The following is a 12,900-nucleotide window of genomic DNA, read 5'->3' on the forward strand; positions in this document are numbered from 1 at the left end:
GAATGGGAGAATTGGGTAGTGAGGGAAAAAGGAGATAGAGAGGAAATAAAGGGAGAAATAGCTAGAATTGAGAGGCATATGAAGGGTGATATAAAAACCTAGTGTGGTGGAAACTTCCTTAAATATATGAAGTCAATACTAATGAAGTCTCCAAATAATGAAGAAGATGGAGTCCCAGCTGGCCATGTCTTGTCACCAAGTGTCCAAGCGTCCAGTACTAGGACTAGGTTACATCCAGTTGAGTTGTTGGCCATAGGGGCCTCATGAAAATCCCCAAACAACCCAAGTTGTTGTCAAGAGATGGGTTGTTCTCCACAAACTGACAGCAAGGCCCCACTGCTGAAGACAACTCCCAAACAACCCATGGAACACAGATAGGTTAAGATCATCCTTACATAGAACCTTTGCTCCTATGTTCTAGTGTCTAGGTACAGGAAGATGCTCAGCAGGCTACCAAAGGAGAAAGATAAACACCAACTGAGCCACAAACCCTTTGATCTACAATGCTGTACTGCCTTCAAAATAAACTACAGCAGTGGTGGCCCAAAGCTTGTGAGAGTATCCAACCAATATCTGATTTGACTCAAGGCCCACCCCACAAGATGGAAACCATTCCTGCCACTGCTTAGATGATCAAGAACCAGAAACCCAAGGTAAAAACTGGTCTTTAAAAACCAGAAGAAGTAGTGATAAAATCACTCCTAATGATATCCTGTTGTACTTCTTCAGTCATCAGAGAAACTTCCTCCTGCAGCAGATGGGAACAAATACAGAGATCTATAGACAGACATCAGAGGGGGGCAGTGAGGATGACAGACAGAACTTAGAACACCCAGCTATAAATGTGATGTCTACATCAAATCCTTCTCTTCAGATCTCAGGAAACCCTTGAGGGTACATACAGAGTGAAAGAGCCAGTGGGGATACAGGCTCCCAGGAGAACAAGGCCTCCAAATCAACAGATCAATGTTTATATAAACTCATAGAAACTTCACAGGTCTGCACCAGGTCCTCTGCATATATATTATAGCTTTGAGTTTAGCATGTTTATGGGACTCCTGAATGAGTTGCCCTGTGATTTTTGTGCTTTCTCTTGGGCTTTTTTCCTTCTGTTGGTTTGCCCTGTTCAACTTTGATATGATGGGTTTTGTTCTATCTTATTATACTTTATTTTGTTATGTTTCAAAAAAGGAAAATATGGTTAAAATTAAAGCTGAGACAAATAATTGTGCACAGGCCTTGAGAGACAGTTGCAGTTGATTTTTAGAACTGTGTGACTTAAATATGCCTCTGGGCTTTTATTTCCAATACATATTTCTTTATTTTGGGTCTAGGATAATGATGGAGTGGTCTCATAGTTGGTTTGTGCCTAGATGTGGAGGCCAGATCTCAAATCTGGTTAGCAGAGTGGATTGGGTTTTGAAGTTGGAAGGGATTGCTCATGAAAGTGACCATGAGACTCAAAATAAGAGAATGGGACTGGGAACTGTATTTTAAGTATTGGTATTGTTTGAATCTCAGTTGTACATCCTAGCTGCTATGAACCAAAACAATCAAATACAGACTAACTGTATTGAAGCGATAGACACACGCTGACTTAGAGGAACTGGTAGCACTTATGTTTTCAGGCCATTCTTTAACCCTTAACACATTTCATGCCTTTGTTGTTGCCAAATTAATATTACTCAGACACAACTAACCACATAGCTCCACGTTTAGAACCCTACTGCTCCCTTCTCTGTGAATGAAGAATAAACCCTTCTGGAATCTCTCTGATGCTTTATCTCAAAATGCTGAGAGGAGAATCACATAAACTTGGAGTCTAACTCTGGCTTCACCATTTATTGGCTATGCTTCTTTGAACGGGGTCTAGGCAACTCAAACCGCATTCTACCTGAAGCAATGGACTCTGCATAAAAAATAACTATCAGAACATGGCTATGAAACACATGGTAAGAGTGAGGGTCATGAGGAAGAGCGGAAAAGAAAACCTGATCAAGAGCCATCTTGCCTGTCTTTTTATACTATGGCACATGGTTCTTCAATAGCTCTCTGCTTTGACTTTGAAAGTCTAGAAGACACAATATCAACCCTACCTATGAGGTTGTAACATAGGCCTTACAAGTCTTTGTCTTAATGATAATGATTAAGAAATGTGTGCCTGATATCAGAGGAGCCTATTTCTTGAGAAAAAAAAAGTAAGTTAGATACAATATGCCACACCCCACTAAGATGATATATAATATTTGTATTTCTGTTTCTCTATCTAATAACCCTAAGATCATTGAAAAACATGAAGTGTTAAGGTATGTGCACACATACACACACACACACATTTATGTATGCTTATGTGTTAAAATATTTTCTTCTTTAGACAAATATACCCAGCTTAAATTCTGGAAACTTTGGTTGCCTGGAGAATCACTTCCCTGCTCCAAGCCCCATTTTCTCACATACAACCAAAGATAAAAAATAATCAGCGGAAACTCTGTCCAGAGTCATGAGGAAATCCACTGAAAAGTGTTCAATTTCTGTTCTATGGTAGGAAGAACTAAATCACTCTTCTATTCTAAACCTATCAAAGAACAAAGAACCTTTGAAGTAGTCCCATTTTATGTGTCATTTAAATAACTGTCAAGTGTGTGGAAGTGCTGTGCATATCTTATTTGATGCAGCAAATTCCACAGATCTCCATGTGCCTATGAAACTTACGGTGCCAAGGTCAATGATGAAGCAGTCGCCCTTGTTGAAGCTCTCCCAGCTGAGGGGAACTTCAGTGGCTCTGACCACTCTCCGACCCTTCACGTGCAGAAGTCTTTTCGCAGTCAGATCATTGGTGAGGACATGGTTTAGTCCAGAAGCCACACCTCCAGCCTGGCCAGGGGGAGCAAAACACAACACAAAACAGAGAGAGGTGAGACTGCTACCCAGACACAAGGCACAAGCTGCAAGGCTCAGGATAAACTCACCACCTCAGCACAGGTGGAAAGTGAACTGAGGAATGAGTAAATGGTAAAATCAACAGGTGAGTTGGTTACTCTTTTTTCCCCATCATAAAAATTTAATAGAAAATTAAAAATATTTCCCAAGGCCCCTCAGCAAGGAATACCCTGCTGCATAAAAAGAAAAGTCAATATTGATTCGATCGCCCATATGTTTCCCAGATGACTCATGTCTTACAGATGGTTGGCAAGAACACAACTGGAGGCTGGAAAAACTGGACATGAGGAAGCTCAACTACAGTAGTTCAGAGTTGGTACCCAATCTCTCCATTGTTACTCACAGAAAAGAGGACCCCCAACCTTCCCACTGTCACCATAGAGACAAGATTCCTAACCTTCCCTCTGTCACAGAGCAGAGAAGGAAATAGGGGAAAGGTGAGCCGTTCCTATGAAGAGTACAAAAACAAAAAAGCTAGGGCTAAGTATTAAGTACTTTTACCTTAAGTTAAGCATCATACAGAATCTTTATTCTACATGCCCAAGCACAACAAAACAAAGAGCACTGATTGAGTTTCTAAAGAGAAAACTATGACTGTACTGGCTGGTTTTGTGTATCAACTTGACGCAAGCTGGAGTTATCACAGAGAAAGGAGCCTTCCTTGAGGAAGTGCCTCCATGAGATCCAGCTGGGGGGCATTTTCTCAATTAATGATCAAGGATGGGAGGGCCCATTGTGGGTGGTGCCATCCCTAGGGTGGTGGTCCTGGGTTCTATAAGAAAGCAAGCTGAGCAAGCCAGGGGAAGCAAGCCAGTAAGTAAAACCCCTTTGTGGCCTCTGCATCAGCTCCTGCTTCCTGACCTGCTTGAGTTCCAGTCCTGACTTCCTTTGGTGATGAACAGCAATAGGAAAGTGTAAGCTGAATAAACCCATCCCTCCCCAATTTGCTTCTTGGTCATGATATTTTGTTCAGGAACAGAAACCCTGACTAAGACAGACTGATACCTACTACATCTTCTTGTAGTACTGCAATCATCTTTTCCATTTCCTCTTTTCCTAATTAAATTAGGAACTGTATCTATCCTCATAATCATCAAGAAGATAATTTTGACAGACTTGCCGATGATAGGCACTGTCAAAATGAACTGCTTCCCAGTTTATTTTGTCTTGACATATGAATCACTTATTTAAGTAAAGAGAAGCAGGAAGTGGTAATTACCAGCTTCACCCCTGGGGTGAGACAGTCACACAGTCACTTCTATGAGAGACCCATCAAAAATCGCATAGACTCAGTCTTGTTTTATTCATCTGAACAGAGCAGTAACCGTGGAAAAATGCACCAATTGGGGGTTTATACTAAGTGAGGTTGTGTATATGCCATGATTATCATAATCTATAAAAGTGGGTGAAAGGGCATCGCATGGTCATCTAGGCCATTCTTGGTGACTAGTGATCTCTGAAGCCATTCACACCAGCATTGTGACGCTGATTAGGGAGTCTTGATGATCTATAGGACCTCCATTTACAAAACATCCCCTTTGTGAAAAACGCTGATTTGTGCCAGCATAAATGTTGGTAGTTATAAGACTACAACAACTACGTTACTTTTTATTATGTCCACTTTTGCATATGTATCCAAGATTTTGGTTCCCAAGAGTCTGTTAATAGACAAGTTAATCCTGAGTATTTAGTATATTAGAATTTTATTGTTTACCACCACCCCTCCCCCCCCCCGAGCTCGTGTCTCTAGCTGCATATGAATCAGAAGACGGCCTAGTCAGTCATCAGTGGAAAGAGAGGCCCATTGGTCGTGCAAACTTTATATGCCTCAGTACATGGGACCGCCAGGGCCAAGAAGTGGGAGTGGGAGGGTGGGGGAGTGGGTGGGGGAGCGTGTGGGGGACTTTGGGGATAGCATTGGAAATGTAAAAGAAATAAATACCCCCCCTCAAAAAATAAAAATAAAATACCTAGAAAAAAAAAGAATTTTATTGTTTATTGTAATGCTTAATCCCCATACTATACCTGTATGGGGAAATTGTGTAAACTACATTGTACACTCCAGAAAACCAAGGGTTTCAAAAAGCTTATGCACTTCCCTGAGGCAAGCCAGTCATCTGTGGATAAAATGGTTACTAACAAGGTGACTTTACCTCACTTGCTTTGAACAATGAAAGCTTAAAGTTCTTCAAACTTAGCTTCATTGACATGAAGGAAACTTCAGGATCTTTTGACACAAACCAGAGGAACTCATGGGAATTCAACAAAACAAGAGGTAGCAGTCTCATGTTTGAAGTGGTTTGCATCCTAGTGTGAAATAATGATTTCAAGAGATAGATGAAAATTCGTGATTCTTTTACTCTGATCTCATAGTATTGCATATATTCATCCAAGGATATAATCAGATAAAAAAAGACATAAACCTGATGCCTTTTGGTCATTATTTTGGTATTTGTTTGTTTGGTTGGTTGGTTAGTTTTTGTTTGTTTTCAACTTTGATATAGAGTGTGACTCTACAGCTCACACTATGGCCTTGAACCCATGATCCTATTGCCTCAACCTTCCAAATATTGGGAATATGTGTATGCACCCCCCAAGCCTGACTTAAATCTGCCATTTTAAAGGGCAAATTAGTATAAAATCAGGAATCTTAGTTAGCTCTAAAGTCTTAGGCACACAGCAGAAGAGAGGCAGTGGCTGTGCAGGGTTTCTGAGGCACATGTCTTCTTCCTTCCTTCATGTTTTAACTGAATATGTGGACAGGGAGGCAAGGGGTAGGAAAGGATGATCCAACTAAAAAGCTCCCGGAAGAATTAGGGTGAGGGACAAGGTCTAGCTGGTACTATGCATTGCCTTGGACAAGGTCTATCCTTTACTGTGTACTGTCTAACTAGTAACACATACACTTTTTTATTATAAAGGAGCTGAGAATGCATCTCAGTTGGTAGAGTGCTAGTTCGGCATTTGGACATCTCTGGGCTCCATCCCGAATACAGCATGAACCAGGTGTGGCAGCACATACCATGATCTGGAAGAGAAACTGGCTGAAAATGTCACAATGGAAAGTGCCGATGAGAAGTGCTTACCTTGTACTTCAGACCGCCTTTGAAATAGCCCACAAAATCAGTCGACTCATAGCCTTGAAGCTCTCTGCTCTGGACTGGCTTGCCACCCAAATAGTCGTCCATCTGGACCGTAAAGATGGCAGCCGCTGTGCTCTCATCCTGGGAACACTCCTTTCCTGAAACCAACACAGACCCTCAGCTGCTTGGGGAAAACAACAGGGCAGACAAGCTGAGGAGAAGGACACTAGAAGCTCTCTTTTCTTTTAATTTTTTTATTAATTTATTAATAAACTTTAATTAAAGTGTAATCATACTACTTCCTCCTTTCCTTTCCCTTCTCAAACTGATAAATATGTATATATTCATATATGTTAAAAGAATTTGAATGTGTATGAATATGCATATACATGCATACATATATGCATATCCCATATATATATATACATATACATATATATATATATATGTGTGTGTGTGTGTGTGTGTGTGTGTGTATACATGCATATGTATAGGCATATGTATGGGATATGTACAAATACATTGATACAACCTACTGAGTCCATTTTTGTTATTTGTGTATCTCTGTATTGGGTAAGCAGTTAGGGAGCGCATCCCTAAGAGAGGCTAACTCTCCCTCTGCCAGCCGAGCATGTCAGTGTCCATGGGTGTTTAACATGGAGAAGGTTTTGTTTTGTTTTGTTTTGTTTTGTTTTGTTTTGTTTTGTTTTGTTTTGTTTTGTTTTGTTTTTCACTGATGTTTCAGGACAGGAGTCTGAGCTGAAAGATCCCTTATCAAAAGCCACACATGACATGTTGTTCATCTCAGAACCAAAAGCTTTTCATGTTCCTGCTTTTTCTGGTTCCTTTAAAAATATTTTAAAAGAAACACGGCCACGCAGATCTGCTTGTGGAAAAATCAATATATTCTTGCAAGACTGGGGTGAGTACTCCATGTAGTTAATAAGATCCTGCCAGGAAAATGTTTCAGAAGTGCCTTATCGTCACCCTGCAGGCTTACAGGGTGCCAGTGAGGAATACTAACTTCGTGGGCCACAATTAAATAACTGCATCATTTTTAAGACAGAAAAATGAATAAAACTGCACCTGTCCCCTACTTTTGAAGCTGTTTCCCCGATTCACCATCCACTTCCTCTTGTTGTATTAAACAATCACTGATAGGAAGGCAGTAAAGGAAATAAGGTGCTGACATGTCTTTAATGCTACATATCTTATAGAATTTGAGACAGTATATAAGTAATTCTCACGGTTACGAAGTAAAATCAACCCAAGCAGAAGTCAAGTTCCTGAGCATCAATTTCTACAGGCTTGAGGAAGACTCACAGTTCATTAAAAAAAAAGTTGCAACCATAAGCCTTCAAAACCCTCACTACATCTGAGATGTACAAAAAAATTATAATTGCTAATAATGCAAATTCCAACACATTTATACTACTTTTGCCATAGGCCACATGGTACTAGTATTTTGTACGAATGGCATCCCAGTAGCCCCAGGACAGGCCTGTTTTATACTGTGGTACTGTGGAGGTCATGAATACACTGAGGGAGACTGAGTAATTCTTGAGGTTATAAAAGACTTTCAAAACAAGTTTATAGACCTCTAAAGGGTAGGCTCTTAGGAAGGACAATACATGTGTTTTTAAAGAGACTTCTTAAAACTACGTATATGCTTGTCTGTGTCCTGGGAGCCAGAAGGAGGCATGGAACCCTCTGAGTTGGAGTTACAGGCAGTGTGAGCCACCCAGTGTGGGTTCTGGGAGCCGAATTCATGTCCTCTGCAAGAACAGTAAGCACTCCCAACCACTGAGCCATCTCTCCAGCCCCTCATGAATTTATTACAATTCTTATTAGTAGTAAATTCTTAGGTGATCCCAATATGTAGCTTTCCCCTAATGAGCCATAAGTTTAGAAGCAGTAGCAGTACTTCCCTGAATGATACCAGTTGAAACTTATCAAAATTGAGGAAAGGAAAACAGTTACCTAGACTAGGGAAACAGCCAACTTCCTTTACAGTTCCCCATCCCTGTTCACGGGTGACCGTACATAGCAAAGATCTTCTCCAACAAAATTTCAGTAGCCAGAACAGTACTTGATCCTGTGAGTTTTATAAACTTTCTATGGCCAAATGTATTTGCACATCGAATTCTGCAACGTGAAAAGATGCTGGTGCCATTCTTTGCCTGTTTTCCCAACGCTCACAATAGCAGAACTTGATGTCAATTTCATGCAAAGATGCTTTAAGAGAGACTCTTAAGTCAAGGTTGGTATCAAAGATATTAAAGATAATGTATTTGGCAGAAACCTTGTTATCTGACAAGTTAAAGCATGACTCTTTCGAGGTAGGTATGAATGGTGGGCATGAAGTTAATGAATGAGGTGGAAACAAGTGAATTAGGTCATGATGTTTATGTACTGTGCTGGGCCAGACAAGATCAGAATAAATAAGCCAAAGTCCTTGCCTGCAAAAGTTGAAAAGACTTAATGAAGCTAATATAAACTTTTTAAATGTATTGTACTGAGTGAATGTCTACTGAATCATGATGAAATTCTAGCAGCTACTCAAAAATGTTTATGTACGAATTCTGCTTCTGACTCCATTTGATTTCCCATGGGAATTGTGCCTGTGACGTCATCCCTCGCTTTCCTAAACTAGTTCTTCTGACGCCTGCTAGGCTGCGCTGGGCTGAGCTGCTTTGCAGTCTGGTGTGTGGTGTTACACTTGCATGTATGATGTGGACCTCCTAGAACTAGGAGACGGGATGTTATAAACACAACACAGATTTAAAGAGAGGGCTCACAAATAGACTTATCTAGCGCTCGTTCCTGATTTTAGAATCGCATCCTCACCATGGTGAGAAGCATCTACTTCAAACACATAGAAGCTGAGAGCAGTTTTGTAAAACTTGAGCGCGGCTCCATATTGCATAATATTATGAAGTACAAGTGAGCACAGACTTTTGCAAGGGAGCGCACTGGGATCCCCACAGAGACACAGTCCACCTTATTGATTCAGCCTCAGGGTTACTAGTTCCCCACTGATGTATCTAAATGAAGTTAGTTTTATAACTGTGTAGTTTTATCACATATGTGAATTCACATGTCTGCCTTCAGAATCCAGATACCAAAAACCTCCGGTGCCAAAAAGGCCCTCATGTTGTTTTCCTTAAATTTTTTTTCTACATTGATTTACTTAGTTTAGGAAAGGCATGTTCATGCCATAGCACATGTGTGAAGATCAGAAAACAACATTCAGGGGTTTCTTCTCTCCTTCTAAAACCTAAGGATAGAACTTGGGTAGTAAGAGTCAGCCCTGGCAGAAAGCTCCTTTAAACATTAAGCCATCTTGTTGGCCCAGTGATCAGTTCCTTGGTATTGGCACTAGCCTTTTGTAAAATATGAGAGCTTTATATTGTATATTATATATTATATGTTATAATCTAATCCTGTAGTGTCCCAGTGCCCTGTGTAAGGCCACACAGACACAAGTTATGACATAAATGGTGTTTTTTTAAATGGACTGATCTAAAGCTGTCGAGAAGGAAGGCTGAGGGAAGGTGTTTATAATATAGGTTGGAGGCACAATAGCACCTTTAAACTAACTGCTGCCCACAGACTGGATGCTGTGAGAGACCAGAGGCAAAAGGTAGATACAGTTTAACTGCTAGGTATGAAACCAACCGAAACATTTGCTAAGAAGGAGCAATACAAAACATTTGAAGTTACATCAACAACTTCTTACTTTCCCTGCATCTAGACATGAAATATGACCACAGTTATCAGAGCTATGCCCTCGTGTCATAGAAACAGTGAGTGGACAGACCTAAATTATCCCCTCATCTGAGACCTGACTTCCTCCTGTTGGTTCTACCCCGCCCCCATCTGTAGACCGTGTACAGCCTTTCTCATGCAACCTCTCCTTAACTTCATCCCTGCACTTGGGGTCTTGCTCCTAGAACTTGCTTCAGTCATTCCCTCTAACTAATCCTCATGAACTCTACCCTATTCGGATCTCAGAATAAACCCTTTCAGACAGAGTTTCCTTTGCCTGAAGAACTGAAATAGCAAAGGCTGCTGGGAAACTCTGTAGGTGTCCTGACTCCTCTTCTGCTGTCGGTTATGCCTTGGCACAGGAACCTCTCCCTCTTACCTTCATTCCCTATGTCCACCAAGGCTACTTGCCCTTGTAGCAAATAACCTATAGAGCTCTCATGTCACAAATCACATTCTACCAATGTTTTATCTCTTTTATTCTTATTGCTTCTTTGGAGTGATAAATTCTCTGGATAGTTTCATAAATATCTATCTTAAGTGACTTACAGGTTCCTGGGCATCTTGAAAGGTTATAGGTGAATTAGATTTTAATTAATATACTATTAACTTTAGGGAGTTTTTTTTTCCAGATTTTTAAGATCATAGGATGTTTCTGCCCAGATTATATCCTATTATAATTGAGAAATTAGTTAGCACTAAATAGAAAATTAAGTTTAAGTGAGCCAGGCACTTAGGATCTGGAAGCAGGAGGAGAAAGAAAGAGGGGCCAATTTGGGCTACACTTAAGTTCCAGAGAGTTCTGGACCATCCTAACTATAAGCCCCTGTCTCTCTAAATCTGCCAAAGCACCATGCTTAAGGAACCTGCTTGGATGAGGAGAAATTTACTGAATTAAACAATTGGTCTTCTTTGAGCAGACTTCTAATGAAGGCAAATATAGCTGCTGTTAACCGCAAGCTGAATTTTCACCCATTTAAACTCACCCAACTGTCACCTGAGACATTCATCCTTTCTAGACCCCATATTTAGGGTGGGAATGCTGTTCTCCCCAGGGTCACTGTTCTATGAAGAGAGCATATATTACTGTCGTTTGTATTATGACTGCAATGGCATTACAAGGGGAAAAACAGCAATGGACACTCAACCACTGCAAGCAAGCACCCAGCACTGTAATTAAAGACACTACCTTTCCCTATGTGTCTTCTGTCTCAGGCGCCTGCTCCCGGTGTCTGCTAAGGCTTGGGAAATCACGTCTAAATGTTTTCACTTCTTTCTTAAATTTTTCAGATGTTAAATATTAAAATGCAATGGCAGCATTCAAAGTCTGTGGTTTTGAGTGTTTTCCCTCCTGAGCTCAAGAATAAATATACTGAAAGAAACACTGGTATAGGAGAGACGCTAGCTTGAAAAGGAGGCTCAGATAAAGCGCACGTTGTCAGACTGGGAGTGCCGACTGGCGCAAGACCTCACAGAGAAAGGTTCAACATTCACGATGTTTACGGGTAAAAGTAGAAGGTGGAGAAAGTGGAACACAGGGCCAGTGTCCTCCTGAAAGCCTGGCACCAAGGCAGCTCAAAATAATTACGACCGCTGAAGAAGCTGGTTCTGGTCCACACTGTGTCCTTCTTAAAACAGATGAATAATAAATGAATAATTTGAAACAAAGCAGCCTATCTAAACAAATACACCAGCCAGATAGAGCAATTGGAAAAAAAAAATGATTGCCGTATCTTTTCCCAAACAGGCAAGCCCTGTTGTGCGAGGATAATCTTGGTTTTGGAGCTACGTACGTAAGTAGTCACCGATAGCAGGGAAATCTAAGCCGGAGCCCCAAGGCAACAAATACAAATAAATAAAAGTTTGCTGCTGGGAGCGGGAGTTTTCGCTCCAAGCTGAGGCAGATATCCACAAACAAGTTTGATTTCATCCCCACCCTGCCTGAAAAACCAGGACTGAACTTGCCGGAGGGTGCTCAGTATTTGGCCAGCACCCGGGTTTCTCACAGGCAGGCAGTCGCCCAGGAACGCACTGGGGTTTGAGTTAAAGTGGAAAACCCCGGAGGAATGAGTATGACCCTCCAAGAAGTGGTTTGGTCAAGACTGATGAGTCCTGGATGACTCGCATCTCCGGAGTTTACAGCTCGCCAGGAGCTGACCTGGGGTTAGGAGAGGGTGCTGGCTGTGTGTCACCTAGCCCGCCCAGGTGACAGGATGGTGTACAGACCTTGGGCCCACCGCTGCCCTGTGCTGCTCACTGCTTACCCAGCCAGAAATGCAGGCGGTAGGAGAAGCCCCTGCTGGACTTGGTGGTGTGCAGCACCAGGTAGGCGTCTCCGACGTAAAAGTCACCATAGGCACCCTGGGGCACCGGTACCAGTTCCAGCTTCTCGACCCTCCACACCTGCAGCCCAGCCTGCTGGCCTGCGCGCGCGAACTCGGGGTGCTGCAGCTCCTGCGCCATGGTGCCGCGATGCTGGCCGAGCGAGCCGAGGACTTGATCCGTGCCCTGAGCCCAAGGAAGAGCCCGATGACCGGTGACCGCGAACCTGCTCTCCCGGCTTTAAAGCGGCTCGCCAGAAGCGGAGGCGGGGCTGGAAGGGAAGCCAACAGCCACGCCCGAACCCGGGCGGGAACCTGAATCCCAGTTTGGACCAAGTTAACCAAAACTCTAGTAAATGCCTCCCTCCAAAAAAAAAAAAAATGTAAATAAATATTATAATTGTTATTTTACGTTGCAACAGATAGATTTTGCTCGGATCAACTCGGGCGGGTCCACACTGGTCCCTGTCACCCCAGTTCCTTCCCTGCTGGTGTTCACCCTCTGATGCCAGGGTGAGGAGAAAGAGCATTAAGAACTAGAATCATCCACTCGCAAAACACGTCTGGCTTTGAGGACCACAGCACGTCGGAGTAACTGGCTGTATCACTTTCCCATGCGCGGTCCTCTAAAAGTCGAGCATAGTTGGCTTCCCTAACAGCCTCCCACTCCTGGTGGCCACAAGGTTTCTCTTTAGATAAGTTTGGAAACTCCATGTACAAAGGTACGTCAGGTTTTCTAGAAAAGATAAAAATCAGACAAATTCTCTGGCTACTAGCGTCAGAGATCG

General features: G+C 42.1%; 1 protein-coding gene across 2 annotated transcripts in view; it reads right to left on the minus strand.

Annotated features, from left to right (window-relative positions):
* Scin (scinderin) overlaps positions 1-12,374 on the minus strand; it is a 74,460-nt gene extending 62,086 nt beyond the window's left edge. For both annotated transcript variants that reach the window (NM_009132.2, NM_001146196.1), the window contains exons 1-3: positions 12,056-12,374; positions 6,027-6,181; positions 2,713-2,874 (exon numbers count right to left, since the gene is read on the minus strand). In NM_009132.2, coding sequence (NP_033158.2) covers positions 2,713-2,874; positions 6,027-6,181; positions 12,056-12,254 — 516 coding nt within the window. In that variant the 5' untranslated portion in view covers positions 12,255-12,374. The remainder of the gene's footprint in view (positions 1-2,712; positions 2,875-6,026; positions 6,182-12,055) is intronic.
* Between the last annotated feature and the right edge of the window lie 526 nt (positions 12,375-12,900).

The sequence above is a fragment of the Mus musculus genome, chromosome 12, assembly GCF_000001635.26.
Source record: "Mus musculus strain C57BL/6J chromosome 12, GRCm38.p6 C57BL/6J".
Lineage (NCBI taxonomy): Eukaryota > Metazoa > Chordata > Mammalia > Rodentia > Muridae > Mus > Mus musculus.